This window comes from Ixodes scapularis, unplaced genomic scaffold, assembly GCF_016920785.2.
Source record: "Ixodes scapularis isolate PalLabHiFi unplaced genomic scaffold, ASM1692078v2 PGA_scaffold0__279_contigs__length_252992795, whole genome shotgun sequence".
Classification (NCBI taxonomy): domain Eukaryota; kingdom Metazoa; phylum Arthropoda; class Arachnida; order Ixodida; family Ixodidae; genus Ixodes; species Ixodes scapularis.
In genome coordinates, this window is record NW_024609835.1 from 144,067,020 (window position 1) to 144,091,895 (window position 24,876).

A 24,876-nucleotide genomic window follows, 5' to 3' on the forward strand; every position below is an offset into this window, starting at 1 on the left:
TGCACAAATAGGCCCATACACCAATAGGCCCATACGCCTATAGGCCCATATGCCTATAGGCCCATACGCCTATAGGCCCATACGCCTATAGGCCCATACGCCTATAGACCCATACGCCTATAGGCCCATACGCCTATAGGCCGATACACCCATAGGTGTCACTAAACCGATAGGCTATGGGAATTCTCTATGGGAATTTTTGCTAGGGTATTCACGCCGTGGGCTTTCCGGGTGGTCTCTTCTAGTTGGGGTGGTGAGATGGAAAAAGCGCAAACGTGTTCTATCTGGTTAGGAAGTGGCAGAGAAAAGATCGCAATAGCCGTTTAGAATTCTACACGCAGCGGCCGTTTGTACCTCGATTGACGAGTGCATTGGAGTGGCACATCTACAAAGCTGATTGCAAGGTATGACTTATATAGTATTATTGACTTGGCATATGCACGATGTGTTGCTTCCGTCCCATTTCGCCTCACAAAAGAAATCCAGAATTAGAAATGACCGATTGTATAAACTCTATGATTGGATATATCCGAGATCTATACTCCGCGACAACTTTTCTTGGCAATGCAGTGGAAGGTACAGGCCCGCGTCCCCTCACCCATTTTGAGTGTACGCAGGCTCTCCTCCTCCCCCATTTCCGGGGAGAGGAGGAAAGCCTGCGCACACTCAAAATGGGAGAGGGGACGCGGGACGTACCTTCCACTGCATTGCCAAGAAAAGTTGTCGCGGAGTATAGACGCGTGCTGTTGTATTCGTGTATACCTTATGGTGGTCGCGCTTAATTTCTAAGTTCTTTATGGATCTTTGAAAAACTAAAGTCGCCCGTTACTTTTGTGAAATAACCATAGATGATTTATCATATAGTTGATTTACCTGTTCAGAAAGCAATTCATGGTAAAAATTTAATTAGTAAGTATCAAACATGTCAATATTACAATTAGTTATTAGGAAATTTTAGTTTCTCAAAAAACTCAGATTCACTACCGTGAACGACACAGTGTCTTACGAAAAATCAATGTTAAATGCATAAGGAAGGTTCCTTTTAAATTTTTAATATATTTTTGTAATTTAACGACAAAGTAACGGTGTTACCTTAGCGAAGTAGATATAACTGTAAGAGTTACTCTTTAAATTCTGTAACTGTAGCAGGATTACTTTTTTCCCTGAGTAACTGTAACACTTGCATTTCAGCAGTAACGTGTCTATGACTGGTTTTAGCCTCTTTTCAAAGACGGCCATAAAAACAGGAAACATACTGAAATAAAAAAGGTCGTCGCCAGTAAAGGTTTACCACCGAAGAACTACCGCGTCCACCGGTGGTAAACTTTTATGAAATTTTCAAGAATGCACTGTTATAACTTTCTACCAGAACGAAGCTGGCCGGGCCGAGAAATTTCACAGGAATACGTACACGATTACTATAGAATACACCTTTGTTGAAAATGTGAGCTTTCTACGTGCAGGCACCCGATTTTCCAGAGCATTTTATATCGACACCCGTAGATCGACTACTATTAAATCAGATTGTCAACATCTCACTGCTTTGTGACAGGAATAATGAATGAATGTATGGACACACGGTATAGTGATAATAAACCTTCTATAAACAGTAATCTTGGTAACTTATTTTTTCCCTCCTCCCCCCTCCCCTCCCCCCCCCCCTCCCTCTCTCTCTCCCCCCCCCCCCCCCCCCCCCCCCCCCCCCCCATTCCTTATTTCGACCGCTAGCCGCCCCACGTAAAATACTCTTCCGGGGTCGCTGTTGCATAGTGATAATCACATCACACCAATAAACTCAACCTTGCCGCGATACTTGCTGGGAAGTCACTCTTGCAGCAGGACGAAGATCATTGGGCACATGCACGTGATGTCTGACAAAAGAACTGCTGGAGCTGACAAACAAGCTGCCACACTGGTGACTGTGTATAATCATATCACATAGGCCTAAAGGGGGCATTGTTCCATGGCGATCCAAAAGTTTATGCATGTATGCTTCCATGCAAAACCTTTATAAGAGCAACCTCTACAAACACAACTGGTCTCTCAATAGCACACATACACATAGTATATGCAATAAAGAGCCCAAGTGGAACAAAGCAGGGGGTGAAACATGTTTATTGAAAGGCATTCCAGTTGGGTTCATTGGGATATATACAAACTATGAAGTCACAGATGAGCCAAACAAGCGATACTGATTGCACAAAATCACTTTTTTTTTTTTTTTTATCACAAAAGCTAGCTTTTACCTGTGCACCAAATGTCCTTTTGTTTTGATTTGCAACAAAGCCACCCCCATAACAGCACATTTAGACAAATATAAATGAGGTATAGTTTCATCACACACCTCTAAACAGTGAAATGACTATGCTATATACACTGCAAGTTTCTGCATTTTCCCTTAGATGAACCGTGGCGTCACTAGGGTGTGGCACCCAGGCTGGAGGTTCACCGTGGCAACCCCCCCCTCCCCCTTCCAGTGACGCCACTGGTTGGACTGACTCGGTAGCTCAAAGCTAGCCAATGTAAGGCCCACGATCACCAACTTCATCCACGCAAAAAGGGAATCCATACCCTATCTCACTAGTTGTGCACAGTGCGCTTTAAGCCACAGGTGGGAGGGAGAGAAAAGCCACTTTTGCACCAAGTTTCGAGTGGTGGGCCGATCTCCGAGGGGGACAAAGCAGTGTCTGGGACGTACGAAAGAGGGTCCGGGTTAAAGGGGAGTTCCTCCTTTCCCCCTCCTGAAATACTTGGATTACGCTCTCGCACCCTTTGGTAATGCTGTGCACAACAAGTGGTATAGAGTATAGTCCAGATCATGGAGTTAATATGATAATCAAGAAAAAAATGTTTACTTCCCAGCATTTTGGCCGCTTTGGAACGGCAGGGCATGGATGCGAACATTGGTGGTCCTGGTGGGCCTAATTCGCTGGCTTAATATACAAAAAGAAGTGGCAAAAACATTACTTGTAATGTCTGTTCCTAGATTGTTTCCAGCTTTACTTAGGAGGAAAACACGGGAAATCATGTTATATAAACAAAAAATGAAGTTGACAAGGACTCAAACAACCTGAGCTTGGTGCAGCAAAATGGACACGTCTAACATACTGTCCGCTCCCTTTTACCGCTTTCTGTTGCTCTCTCGGGTCATTTCTTTCACTTACATACTCCAGCTTTATGAAGACACCATGAGCCCTTTACATGCTTTCTAATAGTTTCATTCCCATCCTTTTATGCAGACACAAAGTACAAAATATTCATAAAGTCCTTGCACCATTTGGCCCTCATGAAGCCCTTGCGGTAACGAAAGTCAAATTAACAGCAACAACCTTCTCATTCTTGACCTCGGTACCACCGATGCCGAAGCTTATTGTGATTTACTGCGCTCTGCTCCCGTCTTTAGCACCCCGCCCTCCCCCCGGTCCAGACGACTAGATCTCCACGATGTCGTCGTAGGGCACCGCCAGGCGGACGTTGTAGTTGTAGCCGGCGGGCTCGTCGTAGGACGACAGACAGATGGAAGGGATCCCCGAAGTGTGCTGATTGGCTGTGAAGTCGTACACGCGGATCGATCCCCTCTGCCTGGTTTCACACAAGGAGGAAAAGAGCACAATTAACTTATTTACACTCGTAAAACCCATCGCTCCTTTCTTTTACCCACATTACATTCCAGCCAATAATGTGCAACGTTATGAAATGGCTCGTTCACACTTGCGAATTCGCAGGCGAATCTGCAAGTGGCGAATCCACCGGGAGGGGGAATCCCCTCGCCAGCGACGGAATATTTGCCAGCGGGAACAATCGGGCCGGGGCCGAATTTTCCCAAGCAGAAAAAATTTCTCCGCCGTCGCAGCCAATCGGCACGCACGGAGGAAATGGCTCTTGCCGTCCTTAGTCAATGAAAACCATGAAACTTTTATAACATGCGACCGAGCCTCTGCTACTGCACAACCTACATACTTTTGTACATACTTTTACGTGATATAACATCATAATTGACGAACGGTGGCTGCAAGTTAAGAATCCCGGAGAAAAGCTCACCACAAAATCGACGGATACGGAGAAAAGCTCACCAGCCATTGAACATGCGCGGAGAAAAGCTCACAAATTTTTTTTTCTTCTTTTTACATGGAGGCTGTTGGATCATGTGTAACATATATCAACCTATCATTTTATTCATCAGTTTTGTAAAAAAGAAAATGTCCCTTTTTGTAATATTTATTAAGCTCATTGGGTATATTGCTCCTAAATTAATAATTGCTGCCGAGTTTTTTTCTGTGGTATACTTTCTAGGCAGAAAAAGTCTAACTGAAAACTTCATAAACTTTAAGAAGAGGAAAAAGTTTGAAAGCTTAATAAAGTCTGCCTTAAATCTAAAAAGCAACACTAAATGCGAAAAATCCAAAAGTGCATGCGCAACAACGCGGTGCCTGAAATTCTCTTTGAAGCTTTTGTTAACGTTTGTAAACAGGATAGGACGGTCAGTAAGATATCGGAGTTTCTTTCTTCCATGGACATGCACGTTTTCTAGCTGTTCCCACTGGTGTTTCTACACGTTGCCTTTGTGTGATAGTGTCCTTCCACGGTGAGCCACCCATGACCTTCAGAGCTGCACAGTGTCACCGTTGTTATTCGTGACCTGTATAAGAACTAGTCTTCTGTAAGGTAGCCAATTGGGCGAGTTGGTAAACGTTATACGTGATGAAAACCGCTCAAACGACGAAGAAGGAGTGAAGACAACAAACAAGACAGGACGAAGCTGTTCTAGCAACTAATGTTTTATTAATTAAAATAACAAAAAGAAAACACCTTAGCCGACACTGATTACATTAACAAACACCTAATTATCTATCAGACACCCCACAATCTTCGGAGTTGAAACGGTTCACACACCACTATTCATATTTGCTCGCAAAAAACAAACCTCTTTATCTGACAGAGCTACCAACAGTGCACTGTCTAGCTGTCAATTGATTTCTTTCATTCCATAAGACAATGAATATATTTACTTATCGAATGGAAACAAGACGTTTTTACTGCTGCATTGACTAGATTCCAAATTAAGCCCACCTTCACAAGCTTTGAGTGACAGCTAGTGAATGGAAGAAGAGATTTTGCTGCAGATTCTCCATCTCCCAGCAAAGACCTGAACCAGTTTTAAGTTGAAGATCAAGATACTATAAGTAAGCACCTTCCAAACTTTTTAAAGACAACTTTAGCTCGAGATCCATCTCAAAAACCGATTTCTCTAGACAATCTGCTAGAGAGACGTTCGTAGTACATACCAAAATATTGCCTACATACCTCTTCGCCAATACTTCATTAGGGGAACTCTCCTTAACATAATCAAAGAGCTTCAAATCCAGAAACCTTAGATAGATCTCAGAAAGAGCTGGGGCTACCGCTGGCCCAATGCACACACCTTGCTGCTGGATAAAATTACAACCATCATACTGTACAACCGTTGAGGTTAAGTACACCTCCAAGATCCTAAGAAACTCGGGAACTGATATACCCGACTGAGCTTTAAATGTGACCAAATGATCTTCCAGAAAAACTGTTAACCCTAGCAAGTAAATCTTGGGTTCAATTAAGTGAGTAGTATAAATCCTTTATGTATAACAAACAAAACGTACAGCACTTTTCATAAAATGGTTGTCACTCACTATATCATAGGAGCATCGCAAATACAAAGGAGTGGTGGTATCCACATTAGTTAGAGCATTCTGTAGAAAGGATGACACCGTTTTTTGCCATGCACAATTTTCATTTACGACCAGCCGAAGGGGAAGACCCACCTTGTGGTGTTTCATAATAAAACTTAATGCCAAATGTATCCTTTCAGACACCATTAACCTTGGAAGCTAACAAAGGACTACGTTATATCGGACAACTCTGAACTATTCAAATATGTTGCCGAATGTAACAACTGTGTGCCACTGTAGAGTTTAACCTCAGTGGAGTTACGGGAGAAGAATGACTACAAGCACTTGATTAAAGGGTCATTGACAATCTTAAACCATAAAAACTATGTTAATTAATAAACCTTCGTTTTGCTGAGGTCCTGAACTGAGATGGTTTCTAGGGGTCTGAAAAATGGTGACCTTGTGAGTCCTGTGTTTGTGTTTCCGAAAAGCTAGAGTGACGTGTTTTCTATGATTCACTTTGGTTTACCAGTCTTAGTATTACCAGCACAAGGGGAGAATGATAGTGTTCTGTAAGCAATGATTCAGACTAAGGAAGAAGGTGGGAGTCGCAACGTCTTTTGTGTTCTTGGCGAGTCACTGTTTCATTCTTTGGGGGTTCAAGTGTTGGTTGTGTTTTTTGATGCTAGGGTGATGTGTTTGGTTGTAATCCACTCTGTGTTACAGGACATAGAAGTATGAGTACACAAGGAGGGTCTTGTGTTTGGTTGGCAAAGGTCAACGACATACTTTCGTTAGGGACGGGCGAATATTCGGTTATTACGAATAGCCAATCGAATTCTGTTCTATCCGGCATTCGCTTCGAATCGAATTTAAGTATTCAACAATATCGAATTATTCGACAATATCAAATTATTCGACAATATAGGACTATTCAACCTTTTAAATAGTCAAACCCAACTATATCGAACCTGTTTACATCGAATTATTCCTTGTATCGAGAAATATTTGTGCAGAGTAATGTTACAGTGAAAATATATAGCAAAAACTATGGTTGCATCGAACAAGAATAGCAGCCGCTACCGATATATCGAACTGCCAAGAGCGCCGTTTTGCTCTGCAAGCTGGCTTTTCCCCAACGCGCGCGGCCGCATTGGGGGAAAGCCAGCTTGCAAAACACGCTGGCTTCTTTTTTTTTTTTTTTTTTTTTTTTTTTTTTTTCGGGCGGTCGCGTTGATTGCAGGGAAGAAAAGAAATAGCTTTTGCGGAGGGAGCGGACAGAGGGTGCTCAATGCTCCCTCTCCCCGCTCCGTCCGCAAAAGAAAATATTATTTTTTCTTCAAAGCAATTGACGCAACCGCCCGAAAAAAAAAAAAAAAAGTTAGCTTTTTTGCTAGTTGGCTTCCCCCAACACAGCCACCTGTTGTAGGGGAAAGCCAACTTGCAGAGCAAAACGGCGCTCTGCAGGAGAAGGTGCTCCTGCTCGGACGTGCGCCGTGCTCTCGGCATAGTTCGGCGCTAATGCGAAAATATAGAAGGCAGCGGCCTCGGTATTTCGGAGTCCGTCGATAGCGCAGAAAAATATCGTTATCGCGGATGAAATGAAGAAAAAGCAGCAGATGATGCAAGACTACTTCATTGGGTAATATTTCAGCAGAAAGTGGATTTTTGAGGGTCAAATTCATTAAAACTTTCCATATCAAATTACCAGCTATACGAACTGGCAGATGTTTTTTTGCGAGTTCGATATAAACGGGTTTGACTTACTCTGGCTTGGAATTCCGGGCAGGTGGCGCAAGCTTCCGACCATTTTGACCATTTCGTACTTCCGAACTCAGTACACTTGAAATTAACAATTACAGTACTTCTAATACCTAATACGGGAAAATATAAAACTATCGTTTAAACGTATTTGTGGTATTTGTTGCTTGTACTATTCAAACTGTTCGATTTGAAATTATTCGACCAAAATCCCTATTCGCCTTGAATTCGACTCGGACCCAAAATCTTCTATTCGCACATGCCTAACTTTCATGTTTTTGTTGGGTCGCTGCATTTACTGTTTACTTGTGGCAAAAACGTGCATTGGCTTCTCACTCTCTTTTTTTTTTTTGTGAAGGTGACCATATAAGCATGTTTCGGAAATAAAAAATTTAGCTGTGTTCGAGACCTTTCAGTTTTCTCGTCGTTTTCGGCCTGCAGTCTCAAGGTTTATGTCACAATCAATCTAAACGAGCTCGTTTGTGCCCTTACATTCAACTGTGACTGTATCTCTCCTTCAGATGCTAGCATATCGTATCACACTTGTTTGGCGCATCACCTCTCGTATGCATGGCTAAAGTAGGTATAATATCAGATGCGTGCCGCCTGCTTCGCTGGTTACCAAACCGAGCCTTGGACGCGTAAGTGCAAAGGATTTCCTTGAAAATGCTTTGCACTTACGGGTGAACGCCCGCTCGAGCGGGCGTTCACCCGTGCTTTGTGCGCTCTCACCTGGCGTGCACCACGACGTTTCCGTCCTCGGGCTCAGGGAAGAGCTCCTGTGGCAGGTGGGCCGTCACCAGGGTGGTTGCGTTGGCCTTCAGGTGCCGCACAGGGTGCCTGCATCGCCGGAGCACCACAACCGAGTCAACCTCGCTTACAAAGACAATGCAACCATTTTTGGACTTGGGCCAATTAATTGAGGGAATCGGTCTCCGAGCAAGTGCCACTCGGGAAAACAGCGCTTTCTAAGTTTCTTCGATTTGATTTGTGATACATGCTATTTTCCCGCTTGGAACTTCAGAAGCAAGCACAAGCTTCAAGAATGCGACGGCAAAGTGAGCGGAACAACGCTGAAAACATTGAAAACAAATACGGAACAAGTGGCTATGGCTCTGCAAGTTCAGCGATATGTGACGTCGGCGTGCTGACGACACTTGTGAGCGGTGCGACCTGTCCCGCTTGCCACGAGTGCAGATTCTCTATGCGTCCGTGAGTTGGCTGGGAAGCGCAAGGGTTTTTCGTCGTCCCTCAGACGACACTGAGAAGAGCAAGCAACCCGAGTGGGTTTTTCTTTCGACGTTTTCGTCAAAACATGGCGTACGAGATGGGGATCTACGTATAAGTACAAAGCAAAGCTACGATGGCAGAAGCTCGTGCAAGTTTTCCCGTCAACTTGAAAGCAGTAAGCTTCGGCGCTACTGCGCAATTATCAGCCTGCTAGCACTAATGCACCATGAGACATTCACTAGCAAGAAGTTCATGCTGCTGCCGCAAAAACTGCCAACCAAAACCTCGTGATGACTGAAATGGGGAGAACAGCTACTGTAACTGATGACAGACGGCACATGGTGCAAGAGGGGCCATAAAAGCCACAGCATACACTGTGGGATGGTTTTATCAACTCTGGATGTTTCCTGAACAACTATCGTAAAATATCAGGTGAGCGCACCCCCCACTTTACTGAAAACTGGATTAATCTAGATATAGGCACTTGTGTGGTCAAATCGGGTGCTAAACATATAATTCGCAGGATCCCCAACTTTGGGAAATGTTAAAAATAGGCGCTTGAACGGAGTGAGCGCTTCCGCGGTATTTTTTGGTATATCGTATTTACTCAAATAATAGCCGCACTATTTATGAACAAGACCCTTGCGTCTACTTTCCCACAGAACACATATACAGTCAATCATTGCATTGCGCATAAATAACATAGTGAATAATTAGATCGAGAACACGACTGTCCAATAGAGGGGCTGTGTTTACGTTTATACAGCCTAGAACTTAGTCTGCTTCGACAGGCGACGAGTCTCCCAGCTGTAGATGAGCAATTTAGCCAGTGCAGTACAACCACTAGCCTGGGGTCTTTAACGTCAATCACACAGTAGTGATACACGACTGCACGCCGGTACGGTGTCCACTAGAGGCAATCTTCACAGATGGTAACTTTGTGCAAAAAGATTATCTCTCTCCTCTAAACAGCTGGAATCATGCTGTCGATCGCGGTGATTGGCAATCTGCATGCTCCGCGGAAAAGTGAACCTTCAGGTTTTCTTTATAAACAGTGCAGCTATTACTCGAGTAAATACAGGGCTTATGTTCTTGCCATATTTCCTGTACTTGCAGCCAATATTTGAGGAGTACACATCTTTTGAACTTTCAAATGCAATTTTCTTGTCTTGAACCTTTGGGTTGTCTTCACAGTTTGTGGATTCAGTTCTTAGTACTTAGAATCTTCTGATAATAACTTTAAAAAATTATGTATTATTTTGAGGACACATAGAGTGCCGATATCTAGACACGTAGATTGCTGGTATCTATTTAAAATTGCAATATCTTAATTACATTTATGCAAAGTTTAACTAACTTGTAGTGGGCTACTAAAAAGAAGGTTTTATAACGTCTTTATCGTTCTTTCCTAAATTAAAAAATTTAATGCAGCTTTTGGCTAGATATTGGCACTCTCCACTTCAGCGTTTGCTTTCAGAACTTGAATTCCTTAGCTATGTAGCCTAGCATATGCCCTCTCTCAATTAACTTTGTTAGTGTTTTCTTCTCCAGAATCATTGTAGAATACCGTCAGCGCTTCTTTACATTTTGCAGCAATGCATGAGCAGATGGTAGCATGCTGTCTACACCACCTATCTGTATCACTCAAGACTAAATGAACAGAAATCAAAAACAGCAGCTCACGTGACAAGTGGTAAGCAAAGAAAGGAAGGGATGCAACTGCAAAACACATGAAATACGTAGAACCACGCAAACCACGCGGAACAGTCAGAAAACAGAAGAAAACGGACAAAGCCCTTCAGGCCTTCAGGACCGTTACAACCCTTTCTTCGGTCTATCAAATCGGAAAAATCAAACTTTAGAACTTCAGGCTGTTCGAAAAATTGGTCAACAATATGTACTATTGCTACCAGGTACATCACAGTCCCTCAATTAAGTCCAAGTAGCAAACAAGTCTGAATTTACAGCATGCGAAAAATCGGTCGGCGACTGTAGTATTGTTATCCTTTTGTATGCATGCAAAATTCTACCACAAAATATTTCAAGGGGAAAAATGTGACTGAAGCTCACCATTACAAGAATAGTCACTGTCCAAAGAGATCACAAATAGTTAAAGCCCCAGAGGTGCAAACAAAACTACTGTATGTGATGCAAGCTGTTCAATTCAAAAGGCTGACATACAACGTCATTTTCAGCTTAAAATGCTCCTCCCCCCCTCCACATCAAATGTTTTCTTGTTGAAAAATATTTTTAAGTGCATTCAGTCTACATTTTTCTTCTAGTTCTTTCTTAGCCAAAGCTAGAGAGCTGAAGCACTCTGTTTCACTGCGCAGCTGAATATACAGTCTAACCCATTTATAACGAATAGCAGGAAACACTACGATCAGTTCGATATAGCAAGTAGTTTGATATAGCAAAAAAAACATTTACAACAAACTTCCACGATGAGTTCGTTGTAAGACGAGAGCTTCTCTTTCTTCCTCATCTCTTCACTTCCGTCTCGTAACAAAAAGCTAAATATTTTTTTTTGCATGAGTGCGCAGTTTGTTTTTGTAGCTTATCTCCCTTCTTGAATCGCTTCTCTTCGTGGGCAAACGCTTCGGGATGAAAAGCTTTTTTTTTTTTGTGCGTGCATGCAGAGTGTATTTTTTAGCTTTCTTTCCTCCTGAGTTACTTCTCTTCGCTCAATTTTGTTCGCAACTTGAGCTTTTGAAATTTTCTTTCTTTCCTACTTCTTTTTTGGGGGACGGGACAGGCTAGAAGACAATTGTTTTCACATTTTTGGAAGCCTTCCCGGGGGGAAAAAGTTTGATATAGCCAATACGTTGTTCGTTATAAAACATACTTTGTACATGCAATTTTATTTCAATTTTTCGGGAGTTCGATATCGACAATAATTCATTGTACGTGGGTTCGTTCTAAACGGGTTTCACTGTAGTTCAACCAAAAATATTACAGGAGGACACTCAAGACTGTTTACATGTAGGAAGGCGGAAGCATTACAGTTCCACTGGAGGAATGTTTTCGAGTAATGTTTCTACAGGTGTTAAAGTTTAGGACGACGTATAGGATGACGTCAAGGATGATATCCAAGTAACTGACGCCAAGTATGGCATCTAGGACGACCTCTAGGACGGCGTCGAGGATGAAGTCTAGGACGACGCCTAGGAAGACCTCTCGGACAACCTCAAGGATGACGTCTAGGACGATTTCTAGGACGACCTCTAGGACAACCTTAAAAACGACATCTAGGACAACGTTGAGAACGACACCTAGAGGACAACATCGAGGACAACCTCTAGGTTGAATCAAGAACGACGTCTAGGACGACCTCTAGGACGACCTCAAGGACGACATCTAGGACGAACTCTGGGATGACCTCAAGGACGACGCCTAGGACAACGTCTAGGACAATCTAAAGGACAACGTCAAGGACGGTGGCGTCCTTGAGCATTCGAATGACTGGCATGTGCTCGATGACATATTTTTATGGCCATCTTTCGGGCACAATGACATAGCTTTTTCATGCAATGCGACAAGTAAGAATTTTGCCTTATAATTTGCTGGGTGTAATTTAATCAATTAAAAATATAAAACTGTTCTTTTTAGCTTCAATTTCAGAATGCTACTATAATATTAGCCAGGATATCCCAAACTTTTATCATTTCTTTTTTAACTCTTTCGAGTTTTCTTCGCATAAGTTTGCCGCAGGTTTTCTGTTCCCTGCAAAACAAACATGGCGTCTTTCTCGTGTGCGTCGTTTGGTATCATCGATGTAGTGTATCGCCAATACCTTCTGTGAGCTTGCCCCGTAGGATTTTCACGCTGTTTCAACCAAGAGTTGTCAAAACAAACCAAGCAAGCAGTGTGCAACATGTATGGACAAGTGAGACAGAGCGAACTGGAACTCTACATGGTTTCCATATACCGGCTGGTTAGCAAGCTCACCGGAGTAAATAAGCAGGGGTCGGGACCGAGCCCAGGATCCCTGGGTTCTGCAGCGGGAGCTTTCGCTATGTGTGTTCCAAGTTGGGGAGCACAACCGACCACCCCTAAAGCCAGCCACAGTGTGTGCGTGCTCCTATTTCAGTATGTTGCACCCCCGCATCAATTTTTCAGCACCAGCACTATCCTTTTTCAGCACCAGAAGAGTTTATGTATCAATGACCTCAAAACACTGCAGCGCTGATGAGTTCCCGGCATTTCCTAAATTGACGCCGTATATCTGCGCCGGTCGCAAGACAAATGAAATTTATGGAGATCGACCATGGTGTAATTTCCTCGTAAGTCGGTTCAAGAGCTCCAGTCAAAGCGTTGGCTTATGTCCAGAAATAGGTGAAATGCTAGGAAAGGGACGCAGATATGCTTACATGCTTGGCGATCACGGTTCAGCATATGAAAAGATTAACTGTACCAAACGCATGTTAGTCATGCAAAAACCCAAACTCAAACTGAAACCAAAAACGTCCACAACTACTGGGTGCTATGACACAAGGCCGTTACCTCTGCCTTGCCTCCCCCTCCCCATCTCTAGCATTCTCTCCATTGCCACAGAAAGTTGTCCCCGAGTGTAGATCCTGTCTGGGACACATGAAAAATCGAAAAAAGTAGAGACTGTACACCTTCTTGCTTGTACTCAATATACGGCGAGCAAGTGTACCAAAATGCGTCTTTCGCACAACCGTACGCTAGGAGAAGCATACCAATCAGAGGGCGACATAAAGAATGCGCAGGAAATCCGCGATGATGATGCAGCCAAGCGCACACCGTCATTGGTTGAGGTTGGGGGGAAGCAAAAGCATGTGGTGTGCAAAGAGCAGACAAACTTGCAGGCCGTATAGTGTGTCCCAGTGTAAGAGCGCAAGATTTTGTTTTGTAATAAAAATGTACCATTTATTCAAAAACTGCAGATATTTATATATTAGAATGAAGTACATACACTAGGATTAAATGTGGAACGCAATATCCCACAAATGTCTCCCACGTCTCTATTGGCACACTCTTCCCGTTGTGAAAAATTTGCAGGCCGTATAACCCCTTGCAACAGAGGAAAGAATTGGCCGCGCCGTGCGACTTCTTTCTTTCGAGGTTTGCAAAATCTCGTGTCTATGCCAACAAACTATACAAACAATTCCCGGACTCAAAGAGATTCGACACATCACTGACGAAACTGAGTCGCAATTATGGCGTAATATCGTCGAGAATTGCATCAAAAGAATGTGCCACAGTCATTAAGAACATTACATTTGTCGGATACTGCACTCCTCAGTTAATTGCAGTGTGTGTACTTTATACCAGAATTAAAATATTGGCGATCTTTTAATAAATGATGCATTTTATGACATAATATCATGCTATAGTGTGGGTACTCCAACTGAATTTTTAGGAACACAAGGATTCCCCACAGCATACCCATGCTTCCAGATTTTCTCAACCATCCCTGCCCCTAAGTGAAGTGCTTTCCCAGTGCTCTACTTTTTGCAGATCTGAGCTGCCCATATGCATCAATGCTTAGCCAGGGGGAAACAGTTACTAGTATATGCATTACTACTTACAAGGTCTGCAGACTCCTGCCTCGCATTATTGCATCAATATCAAAACCTGAAGGGGTCCTCAAGTATAAAAAGTTTGAGAACCACCTCCTCTCCTAGTGAGTGTCCTCTGCCTCCGGCGCCAAGAAGGGAGGAGGTCTGGGGTGGCACACCTGCAGAACATCTCCCAGAGTTTGGCCTTGGAGCGGAGGTCCCAGACGCACACTAGGCCGTCCTGGCCCCCAGTCACCAGGCTGTGCTCGTCCATCTGCACCTGGGTCACCCCCAGGCCGTGGGCACTGATGCGCACCTCGCACTGCAGCGTGCGTACGTCGAAGATGCGGGCACTGTTGCGAGAACACGAGCTCCGAGTCAGATGCAGCACCGTGACCTCGTCCCTTTGCACCGTAAAAGCTGGTCTGCACATTTGCACCCGACTCTGCCGAGTCCTCGTAACCGGCGGCACGCCGGTGCTGTCTACTGGTTAAACCCGGAACGCCTCCACCCTGCGTATAACTACACCAAAGGTTTTGCGGAATTCACGAGATCTATGCACTACTTACGAGAAATAGTTGCTTATAACGTTGTTTGACTTGTTTCCAGCTCACGGTGAAAGAATTATGCGTAAAATTTATAAAAATATGCAGTCAAACCAGGACATATTGAATTCAAAGGGGATCGTAAAATAGTTTGATATACTGATAATTTGATATACAAAAATAAGTTTAACTTTAGCTCCCAGTTGAAATTTCAACGCGTCTCTGCTAATACCGAAGGCCGCGACAAACGGGATTTTACCAAATGGAGCCTCTAAGAGCCGCTAAATACAGTACAGCTTAGATGGTGAAGATCACAAACACCGCCATGTTTGTGCGACGGTGTTTGCGATCGTTTACGCCTGCCACGACCTCCACACAGTGCCAGCAACAAAACACGGAAATAATTTAAAAAATGAGAGAATGAAAAAAGCGAGCTGCATAAAAAAGCTCTTGATCCATAAAATAAAGGTAAGCAAGCAACAAAAAAGAAACCTCACTAAATTCAGGCAGCAAAAACGGGCAAAGCAAAAACGGCGAAAGAAAAAGGTAAACAAGATAAGGCGTTCAAAATGCGATTGCTCAACCGCTATTGTCAACACACTCGACTTGAGGAAGACTTTTTTTTTGTTTCATTGACAGATGATTTCATCAACACAATGTTTCAACAGGCTGTTTCATCGACAAATTGTTTCATCAACAGCTCAGATTAGTTTCTTTTTTTTTTTTTTTTGTAATAAGCTGCATCAGACTGTTGCCACGAAGCGGCGTGTACGGGTGGGTTACCATTTTTTGAATGAGCCGCGTAGACTGTCACCGCGAAGCGGCGTAAGTGGGGTGGCCGGATGGGTTAACACGCATCCCCGTGATACATGCGCGACAGAATGTCCCTACAGCTTGCAATTCGCGTAGCGAGTGTCGATGAAACATTTGTGTCGACAAAACGTGTTTTCATGAAATGCGTGTGCATGAAAAGATGACCACGAAACGAAATTTCACGAAACGGTAGGGAACCAGGAGACCACCCGGCGACGAAGCAGAGAGGACAGTCTCTCACAAATATTGCGTCCGCCCCGCGATACCGGGCATGCCGTTTCTTGTGCCCAGAGTTCAACGCAGACCCGGTTTTACAGAACAAACTCTAGCTTCGTTCGATTTACCTGCCCCCCCTGCACCGTTGTAGAAAAGTGTAGGGCAGTATGCCACTTCCAGTCGTATCTCAATACACATACAAGAAGTGCACCTACCTTTTTTCTGCACCGGTGCAGGAGGTGTACAGGCAAATCAAATGAAACTACTATCTAGGTTCCTTAGTTTGCTCAGTTCCTTCTGCAAATCAGAATGTCCAGCTCCGCACATGCCCCGCGGAATAGTATGCACTTGCGAGTCTCGTTCGAAAGGAGTGCGTGTGTCGACTGTAAAGCGAGGAATTCCGGTTACGAGAGCATTCTGGCGCGAGAGGCTTACTTCTTGTCGCAGCTTCCCGTGAGGACCAGGTTGTCCGGGCAGCCAGACACGTTGACGCACAGGACGGAGCTCGTGTGGCTAGTGAGCGTCCCCAGCAGATTCGCACTCTCCGTCGCATAGAGGGGCACCTGACTCACGTTAGCCGGACGAGAAAAGAAAAGGGAATCGAGGTGGTAACGTGGGTTAGTTGGTTCATCATCAAAAAGGCAAAGCAGCGCAAGATATGATTACAATCTATTGATACAACACAATTTTTTACATCTTCTTTTTGTTTTTAGTTTTAGGGCTTAATTTTTAAGTAAGCCGAAAAGGGTTGTGTGTGGGACAAAGTAATGTGGCGAGAACGCATTTCAATGTTTGACAAAATAAACAAAAGAAAACAATATTTTAGTGACATTTCATATTCGCAGCAATTAAAGCCATGGAAAAGCCATGGACCTGTACATGTGCATATTAAAGGTTCAATGGAACCGTATCAGTCTATGTCGACTTTGTCTTTGATGCACTAAGAAAAACAATTTGGTAAAGTTAGTAGTGACTTTTCACTAGTATATATATATATGTATTTATTTTTTCATTTTTACTTTTACTTTTTTTTTATTATTGAAAAATGAAGACAAACAATACGAAACTGAACAGGACAAGTGCTGGCTGCCAACTAAACATTGAATGAAACACACTGGCAACAACAATCAAATCAGTCGTAGTAGATCACCACAGGTCCGAGAAACCGTCAGAAAGTAACCGACGCTCGGCTGATACAACTATCTCCTCCTTCCCTTTTGATATTGGGGAGGAAGACTGACCACGACACCCCCAGCGGTTAACTTTACAACTACACAAATGGGGACAACAAATACAATAACTCAGCGCTCGGCTGACACAACCGAACGCGGCGTCAACGTTCAGCTGGAGTTCGTGTTCTCCAATGAGGGAGAGGAGGGGCTCTTTTGTTACCACTCTGGCCTGCATGAACAATGCAGCATATACTGCGCCCAGCTCAGCACAAAAGCCCAAGTGGTTCAAGCTCGCATTCTCTGACGACTGCTTTCGGGATAGATCCGGCACTTAACGTCACTTCGTCGATTGTTAGTATTCTTTACATTACACTGTGCCCCGCGCTGTATTGTAGAAGATGACATGGACATGTCCATAGGGCCTGTGGGCATGTGCACAGGCCTTGTGTTGAGTAAACACCGAGGTGTGGGGAAACAAACGGGTCAGAATGCCCCCTATAGTTCGATCTCCTGCCTAATAGCGCAAGTCAGGGATTCTCTAACTCTCCTATCTCAGGGAACCCACCTCTACTTGGAACAACGCCCGAGGGACGCTTCCCAGTCTCGGCGTCAGTGCGATGAGGCGGTGCCAAAGCTTACGGACCTCATTAACATTTATGCACACACTAGGGACTGTTTGATTTATAGTTATGCATCGAGGGTGGCTCAGATCTGCTAGGACAGTGCTTAAACTGAAAAGACACTTTAGGGGCAATGCAACAATTTTTGTACTTTCAGTAAATACTGTTTAGAATTATTCCTCGACATTCATAACTTAAGAAACATATTGCGTCAGTTCATCTCTCAATGCGACGGCAGTCACAGAAAAAAATTTGAGAAGAATGGGCAGCGTTTGTCCCCTCAACTCTGCCTACACCACTGCATAAGAGTAGCCACCTTGTCAGTTGATCCTTGCCCCTTCAAAAAAGTCAAGACTTGTTCCGAGTTAGGTTGATATCCGCCATCTGCTTGGTAAAGTAGTAAGCGGCTTCCAGCCATTATCCATAGGGTATGGTTCAAAAAGAACAATTTTAGTTTATTATGAGCTACAGATTTACGCAAGAATTGCTGAGCAACCACTCAGATGCTACACTAACCGTTCTTGGCTACCCTCTAAATGCTGAGTTTGTTGGGATAAAATAAGGAAGAAAGGCGCTCCCAGGCCATCATTAGCAACCCTTGATTGCAACGTGCGATCAAAGACGAGTGTAAATTTCGCTGAAAACATAAACGTTCCGAAACATACAGCATGCGTGCACCCGAGCTCTTTTTTATGCCAACCTCAAAGAGGCTCAGGGCAAATAGAGCGCCCACTAATTTAATGAGAAAACACCCACCAAATAAGATTATAATCACCTTGCGAGTTTGGGTGGATCCCTCTTCGCCGCTTTATGAAATACTAGGTAGAGGTTTTCGCCATATTCACATCACTCATATAACAACGAGATTTATATCATTGTGCTTGCGTCGGGCTATCTGAAAATTCTATTTCTGCTTCATTCTGCTATCGAACTCCTGATCCCACACGCACAACAAAAGAACATGCACATAAACAGTGAATATACAGATCAAGATTAACACGAAGTTCAATAAGGTGAAATCAAAAGGGGTAAGAAAACAGGAGTAAGGGACAACTACTGAGATATCCCGGGTCATCACCCACCACACTTTTTGGGCCAATATCGATTTCCAAAATGCTCGAGGTACACCTAAGCACTTGTCATGAGCTGTGGATGCGAAAGCATGCACGCCGCTCTTCGTTCCCTTCTTTCGTCTGCGGCGTACGGTGCACTGACCGTGGGTGTGAAAAGGTGGAGCCGCGGCCTCGCGGACACGCAGTGCCATCAGGTGAGCGATCATTAAAACTGGCACACAGCGGCCAATGGGAGCCTCGTCGACGCGCGCCAGCCAATGGGACTGAAGCCGAAAAATCATCAGCTTTACTTCACTCCTTTCGGGTCAGGGAAGCTAGTGGCCGTGTCTAGGCTTTTCGCGTGGTTTCATAGCTGGGAGCTGGCTACACTCGGAGAAAGGATTTAAGGTGCCGTTTTTGTGCTTCAAACTGATGACGTCGGCTCGCTCCATGAGACAGTTAATGCTTTCGCATTAAAGGAATACAGAGTCATTGCCCGCTCCTTCAAATACACCACCGCTGACTCCACGAACATTCATCCAACCCAAATGACGTGGCCGCGGACCTTACAGTTGGAGGACGTCCGTGACAAAGTAAAACGAAGGAGACAAAGACACCTCTTTATGTTCACGCATTTTCTCAATGAGCGACCTCGAAGTCGTAGTGTATCCGTGCAAAGAGAAAACAATGGAGATAACAAAATGAAAGTTTGTTTTGCTCACAAAAAAATCGTTCCGACAAAAAAAAAAAAAAAACTGTCGGAAAGATAACAAACGCAGCAACCCATTCAGGGATCGCGAGGCAAGTGAACGCCCCATATCCTGGAATGTAACCGCGGAGTGTAAGGTCAAAGTCTATCTCCGCCGAAGTGAGGTCGCCGCGAACCCGCTTCTCCTCCGGGCACGCCGCGACGGCGATTTTGCAATGTTTATACAAAGCCAACGGGTAGATAAAGGTTTGCTGAAACGCCGCACACAGGCGTTTGTAGATCGTCCCATTTCGAGCTTCGTGTTCGTGGTGCCGTCCATGTCACGCAGCAACGCCGCCTCCCAAACAAGAAAGTTGCGCAAGAGCTTGCGAATAACAAGGCACCCGACTTGGCCCGATGCCAAGGTATTTGCCAACGCTATTGCCGGCTTTCCCAGCATCACTCTCCGTTGGTCCGCTTGCTCGCTTGTTGCACCTTGTTAATTTTTACAGCGGAGCTGGTTCCCCAGGATCGTGTCCGGTATGTCGACACAGACCTACCTGGACAGCTACCGCCATCTATAAGCGACGGCGGCAAGCACACAACCAGTATGGTTTCCGCTGTCGCTCGTAGATGGCGGCAACCTTTCCAGCTATTATAGAAGGATTGATAGTTTGGCACATTGGTGGGAATTCATCGTAGGAAACAGCGTGAAAAACAGACGACGACGACGAAGAAGAAGCACACGTAACGAGCGCAGCGCTCGTCACGTTTGTTTCTTCATCCTTGTCTGTTTTACGCGCTGTTTCCCACTGTGCTGTTTCCTACGCTCCTACGCTCTTATCAGTCTCGGTTTGGACTCATGATGGGTCGGCCGTGCGCCCTTTCGGGGAAAGGAGACAGGCTGCGGAACAAGCGGCGACGTACGCAGCAGCGCGAATGGGTCCGCAACCGACGCAAAGCCGCTGTCGCCTGAACTTCCACTGCGTCCAGCGCTTCAGATTCCCTTGCCAAAGAGCACATCGCTCGCCTGCAAAGCCGCTGCCAAGAACAGAAACAGCAATGTAAAGGGCGCCGGCGGGCCAACGCCACGGATGACGATCGTGTCACGGAGGCCAAGCGCAAGGGCAAGGCCCGGTGGCGACTGCACTCCACGCCGGCTGAACAGTTCCCAAGTGCGACGGCGAGGTTTCGGAGGGAGTTCGTGGTTTGTGCAGAACCCGTTTGGCGTCACGTGCGCTGTGTGCAATCGACTCTGGTTCGCCGGAGACGTATCCACGATCGGCGGCGTGTCGGACGAGAAGAAGCGGGAAACGGGCGCGTGCGCGTAGCGGCAGTGTATTGAGCACAGCTCCGCTAGTCTTCCTTCTTCATGAGAGCAGAAAGGCTGACTGTTTTTTCTATTTTTTTGTGTACTTTTTTTTTTTAACTCTAACGAGGAGAACATAGCAGTGTAACATGCTTTCACGGAACAAACGTTTGCGTCGTATGCCGATTGGCAGTGTTCATGGCGCGTATGCAACAACAGACTTTGCGATAGTAAAACATTCTTTAATAAGCATTTTTTGTATAAAACAATAGAACTAAATCGAGTTTTGAGTTTAATGTATCTCTTCTGCAGTCGCGCTAGATATGCAAAAGAAATGGCCATTTTTTTCCGATTTTTTTTTTACCCACCGAGACATGGCTTACCCAACTTCTTTTAGGAATTTCAGGCGGCAGGGGGGTGGGCGATGACTCACGATATTATGGTAGAGCGCCCAACTTAGAGTGCAAAAATGCAAAAACTATGAAAATTAAGACAGCACATTTTTTAGCATTGCCGTTTACTCAACACGGCAAGTAACACGAGACAAAGGGACGCGCAGGGTTGCTGCATCACCTGAAACACGTGAACGGCCGTTCGGTCGGTGACTCCCAGCGCCACCACGCCCTCCGTGGCATCCACGCAAGTGACGGTGGCGCCTATCGTGTGGTGAAGAGTGACTCCATCTGCCTCAAAGCAGTCGCCCGCATGTAGCCGCACGGCGTCGTCTGCTGCAGAAACGATGCACGGGTGACGGGCTCCCGTTCGTGAGGGTACGAGCCTGACGTGAGAAACCTGGCAAAGCAAAAGGCAACAGATTTGGGAGGTATTCCTTCTTTAGATACTGAGCTCGAATTGCGCAGAGAATTACGCAAAGTTGTTTAAAATTATGCTTCTCGCTTCTCGGAGACCCTCCCACGCTCCACAATTTTCACACCTTTGTGAGAAGTATCGGACGACAACAATGCTTGGGATTGGGCTAGTTGGTTGTTTTTTTGTGCTAAGATGAGCTTTGCTGCAAAGGATTGGCAATAAACAACGCCAAGACTATGAAGACGACACAATGTACATGAGTAAGCTCATACTTGTGTATGTCGTGTCATCTTCCTAGCCCCGGTGTTTTTTTATAACTGGTTTTTATCGGCACAGTTCATTCGAAGTATCAAACGACAAGAAAGAATGTTGTATAGTACTGTTAGCAGAATTTAAAATCTGAGAGTAAGATATTTGGGGAAAACTAAAATGTACAAACAAGCACGTCATTCTCTCCAACGTTACACAAGAACAGAAATACTCCTTCGTGGGTTTCCCTTTTTTTTTTATGTATCCCTGCCCACAATAGACCGTGAAGCATTAAAACACTCGGAGATGCAGGATTCGGTCATCTAAAGGTATACTGAATGAATGCCAGGTGCAGTCTGTAATACAATTGAGCAATGTCTCATTCACACTTGACGATTTAAATTATCAAAGAAAGCCCAAGGTGGCACCCTAACTCCCATATTGAAAACAAGTGAGTGTGCTTCATGCTCCATTTGCAGGTGTGTTTTTTCGTCCTCTAAGACGGGGGTACCCAAACTTGCAAAAATCGAACCTGGGTCCGCCACGTGCAAAGGGGAGGTGTTATCGCTGAACCACGCCACGTTGTTAATAGCCCGCTCTAAGCTTAGGGTTTTTATAGTACCCAATACCCACTGCACATGCTCTCTAGAAAAAAAAATAGTCTATAACAAAATAATGTTGTAGCACCGTCAATGTGAAGAGCTCGTGCCAGGAGACACACTTTCGCACACTCCAGGGCAAAAAAAAAAAAAAGCGTTCGAAGCAAAACAGGTGTTTATTTTGTTCCGAACACTTTTGTTCAGGCACTGTCCCACAGTGCGTGAATGCGACGCTGATGCCCAACCACTTCGCCGTGACGTGTCCCAGCTATCGCTCCACTGCAGATTAACGCAGGACTGCTAAATTTTTGTTTTTTTGTAGGTGTAAGAGATAGTTTTTATATACTTAAAGGGGAACTAAAGAGATTTCTGCCATTGTCTGCTCTTGGTCATAAGTGACAGTACAGGCCCTAAGCATCTTAAAAATTCAAAAATTGCAATCATGCGATGCTGATTTCTTTATCAAAAACACAATGAAAGGTTGGGACACTCCCTTTTCTGAGCGGATATTCCTGCTCAGAAAAGGCGGGGCATACCCCACCAGCGGTGTCAGCGCGGTGACGATGGGCGCTCTTCAGACAATCGCAAGTTGCCTCTCAATCGCAAGCTGGCTAATCGAGAGAGGCGGCTTGCGTTTGGCCGACGAGCGCCCATCGCCACCGCGCTAACACCGCTGGTGGGACATGCCCCACCTTTCCCGAGAGAAAATATTTACTCAAATAGTGGTGCATCCCGACCTTACATCACGTTTTTGATAAGGAAATTGGCATTGCGTGATTGTAATTTTTTAATTTTTAGGATGCCTAGGGCCCGTAGAATCAGTAATGATCAAAAATAGGGATGTCGCAAACCACCCTAGGTTTGAATTTGAAAGGTTTCAATATTTTCTAACCAAACTGAGGTTCGAATTTGAAAGATTTAAATATCTTTGAACTGTACCGAGGTTCGAATTCGAAAAGGTTGCAACTTTCGAACACCGTGGAGTTTCGAATTCGAAAAGTTTGAAACTTTCAAAGTTTCTAAAGTTCGGGTTCGAATATTTCGAATGTTCTTTTACTTCAGGTTCAAGAAATTAGAAGAGTTCGAACTTTCTTAACTTGTAAATTGTGAGATTCGAAAATTTTAAATTTCTTGGGATCTGAAGTTTGAAAAATTCAAATTTCTTTGAATCTGAAGTTCGAAAAACTCGAAGATTTCAAATTTCTTTGGATCTGAAATTCGAAAAATTCAAACATTTCAAATTTTTATAGACAAAATTCGAAAAATATTAAGATTTCGAGAAAAAAAATTACACGAAGTTTGAAAAGCTTGAAGGTTTCAATTTTCTTTTAGGGCTAAATTCGAACGAAAAAACAGAAGATTTTGAATTTCTTTCAAGTCCAAGTTCGCAAAGTTCGAGGTCCGGTTTTCATGTTCCTCCACAGTTTCAGTTACAAATAATGTTTTCACGCCTCACGGGTTTTTACGAAATCAGGTTTAGAAAAGTTTGGATGTGTTATTTACACTGCGCGAAGTTGGTCAGGCAATTTAATAAGACGTTAAGTGTCCGGATGTGCTGGAATATTTGCCAGTGCAGACTGACGTGTGACCATAGATCAGTAATTGTGACCGCCAGCCCGGGGGTGTGTTTAACGTGCACATGCAGTAGTGATCACACAAACACACTGTTTTACGATACTCATCTAGTTTGAAACGGCCAGGGGCAAGCGGGAGGTTGAGGCTCAGAAAAACCTTGAAGCGGTCTGGCAAACTGCCTCCCACCCCTTGCACGCTGGTAATACTCCGATCAAACACCGCCCGAGTGACGCTGGCATATAGTAAGTTTAGTTTGTAATTGTTCTGGAGGCTTATTTTTCGGGACAAAGGAAACGCCGAGCAAAAAGCACGAAAATCGACACAACTTGAGGTCAAGGAGCGTTCTACCAAACAGAAGAAGAAAAACAAGAAAAAAAGGGGGAGGGAGGAGGGGGGGGGGGGCTCCAGCCCACCCTCCCCTTTCTCTAGGTATTTCGGACTGTTAAAGAAAACAATAAGGGGAAAGAGGGTGCGGTCGAGCTTATTTTAATCTGAAATTTTTTATGTATACGTATAGCTGCTGTCGCTCTTCTCTGTATTAAAGATAGCGTAGATGGTCATTGTCGGAAACTCGTTGTCAGAAGGCACTACTTGTAACATGCTTAGTGGTTCGGAAGTTCCAAGCTATGCCTTTTCGACATAAATAACTGTCCCATTGGTAAAAAAAAGAACAAAAAAAAAACATAACAATAAATGCAGGGATAAAAAGCTGGAAAGAAAGAGAAAAAAAACTATCCAGAACTCGTTGGAAGTGTTGTATTCTTGCATATTCAGAGGCTCAGAACTTTGAAACGAGTTTCTCCTACCAAAATGTGTACAGGCTAAAAAAAATATGTCCCAGAAACGTGACGCGGAAAAAAAAAAGTTAAAAATGGCTTTTTTTTTAATGACGTGCCGAACTTGAACAATATTAGAAATCTTTCCCCATGAATTAATTTATTCCTCATTGTGAAAAAACAATAAATACATTATTTTGAATTCTGCAGATAGCAATGACATGTACTGTATGTGGTGTTAATTTAAATGCGATAACTCAAACAATTTAGACAAAAAAAAATTAGCAAGCT

General features: G+C 44.2%; 1 protein-coding gene across 1 annotated transcript in view; it reads right to left on the reverse strand.

Annotated features, from left to right (window-relative positions):
- Positions 1-3,111: 3,111 nt before the first annotated feature.
- LOC8034812 (F-box/WD repeat-containing protein 8) overlaps positions 3,112-24,876 on the reverse strand; it is a 58,556-nt gene continuing 36,791 nt past the window's right edge. The window contains exons 7-11 of the mRNA XM_029968459.4: positions 21,150-21,368; positions 16,171-16,298; positions 14,341-14,514; positions 8,139-8,246; positions 3,112-3,582 (exon numbers count right to left, since the gene is read on the reverse strand). Coding sequence (XP_029824319.2) covers positions 3,432-3,582; positions 8,139-8,246; positions 14,341-14,514; positions 16,171-16,298; positions 21,150-21,368 — 780 coding nt within the window. The 3' untranslated portion in view covers positions 3,112-3,431. The remainder of the gene's footprint in view (positions 3,583-8,138; positions 8,247-14,340; positions 14,515-16,170; positions 16,299-21,149; positions 21,369-24,876) is intronic.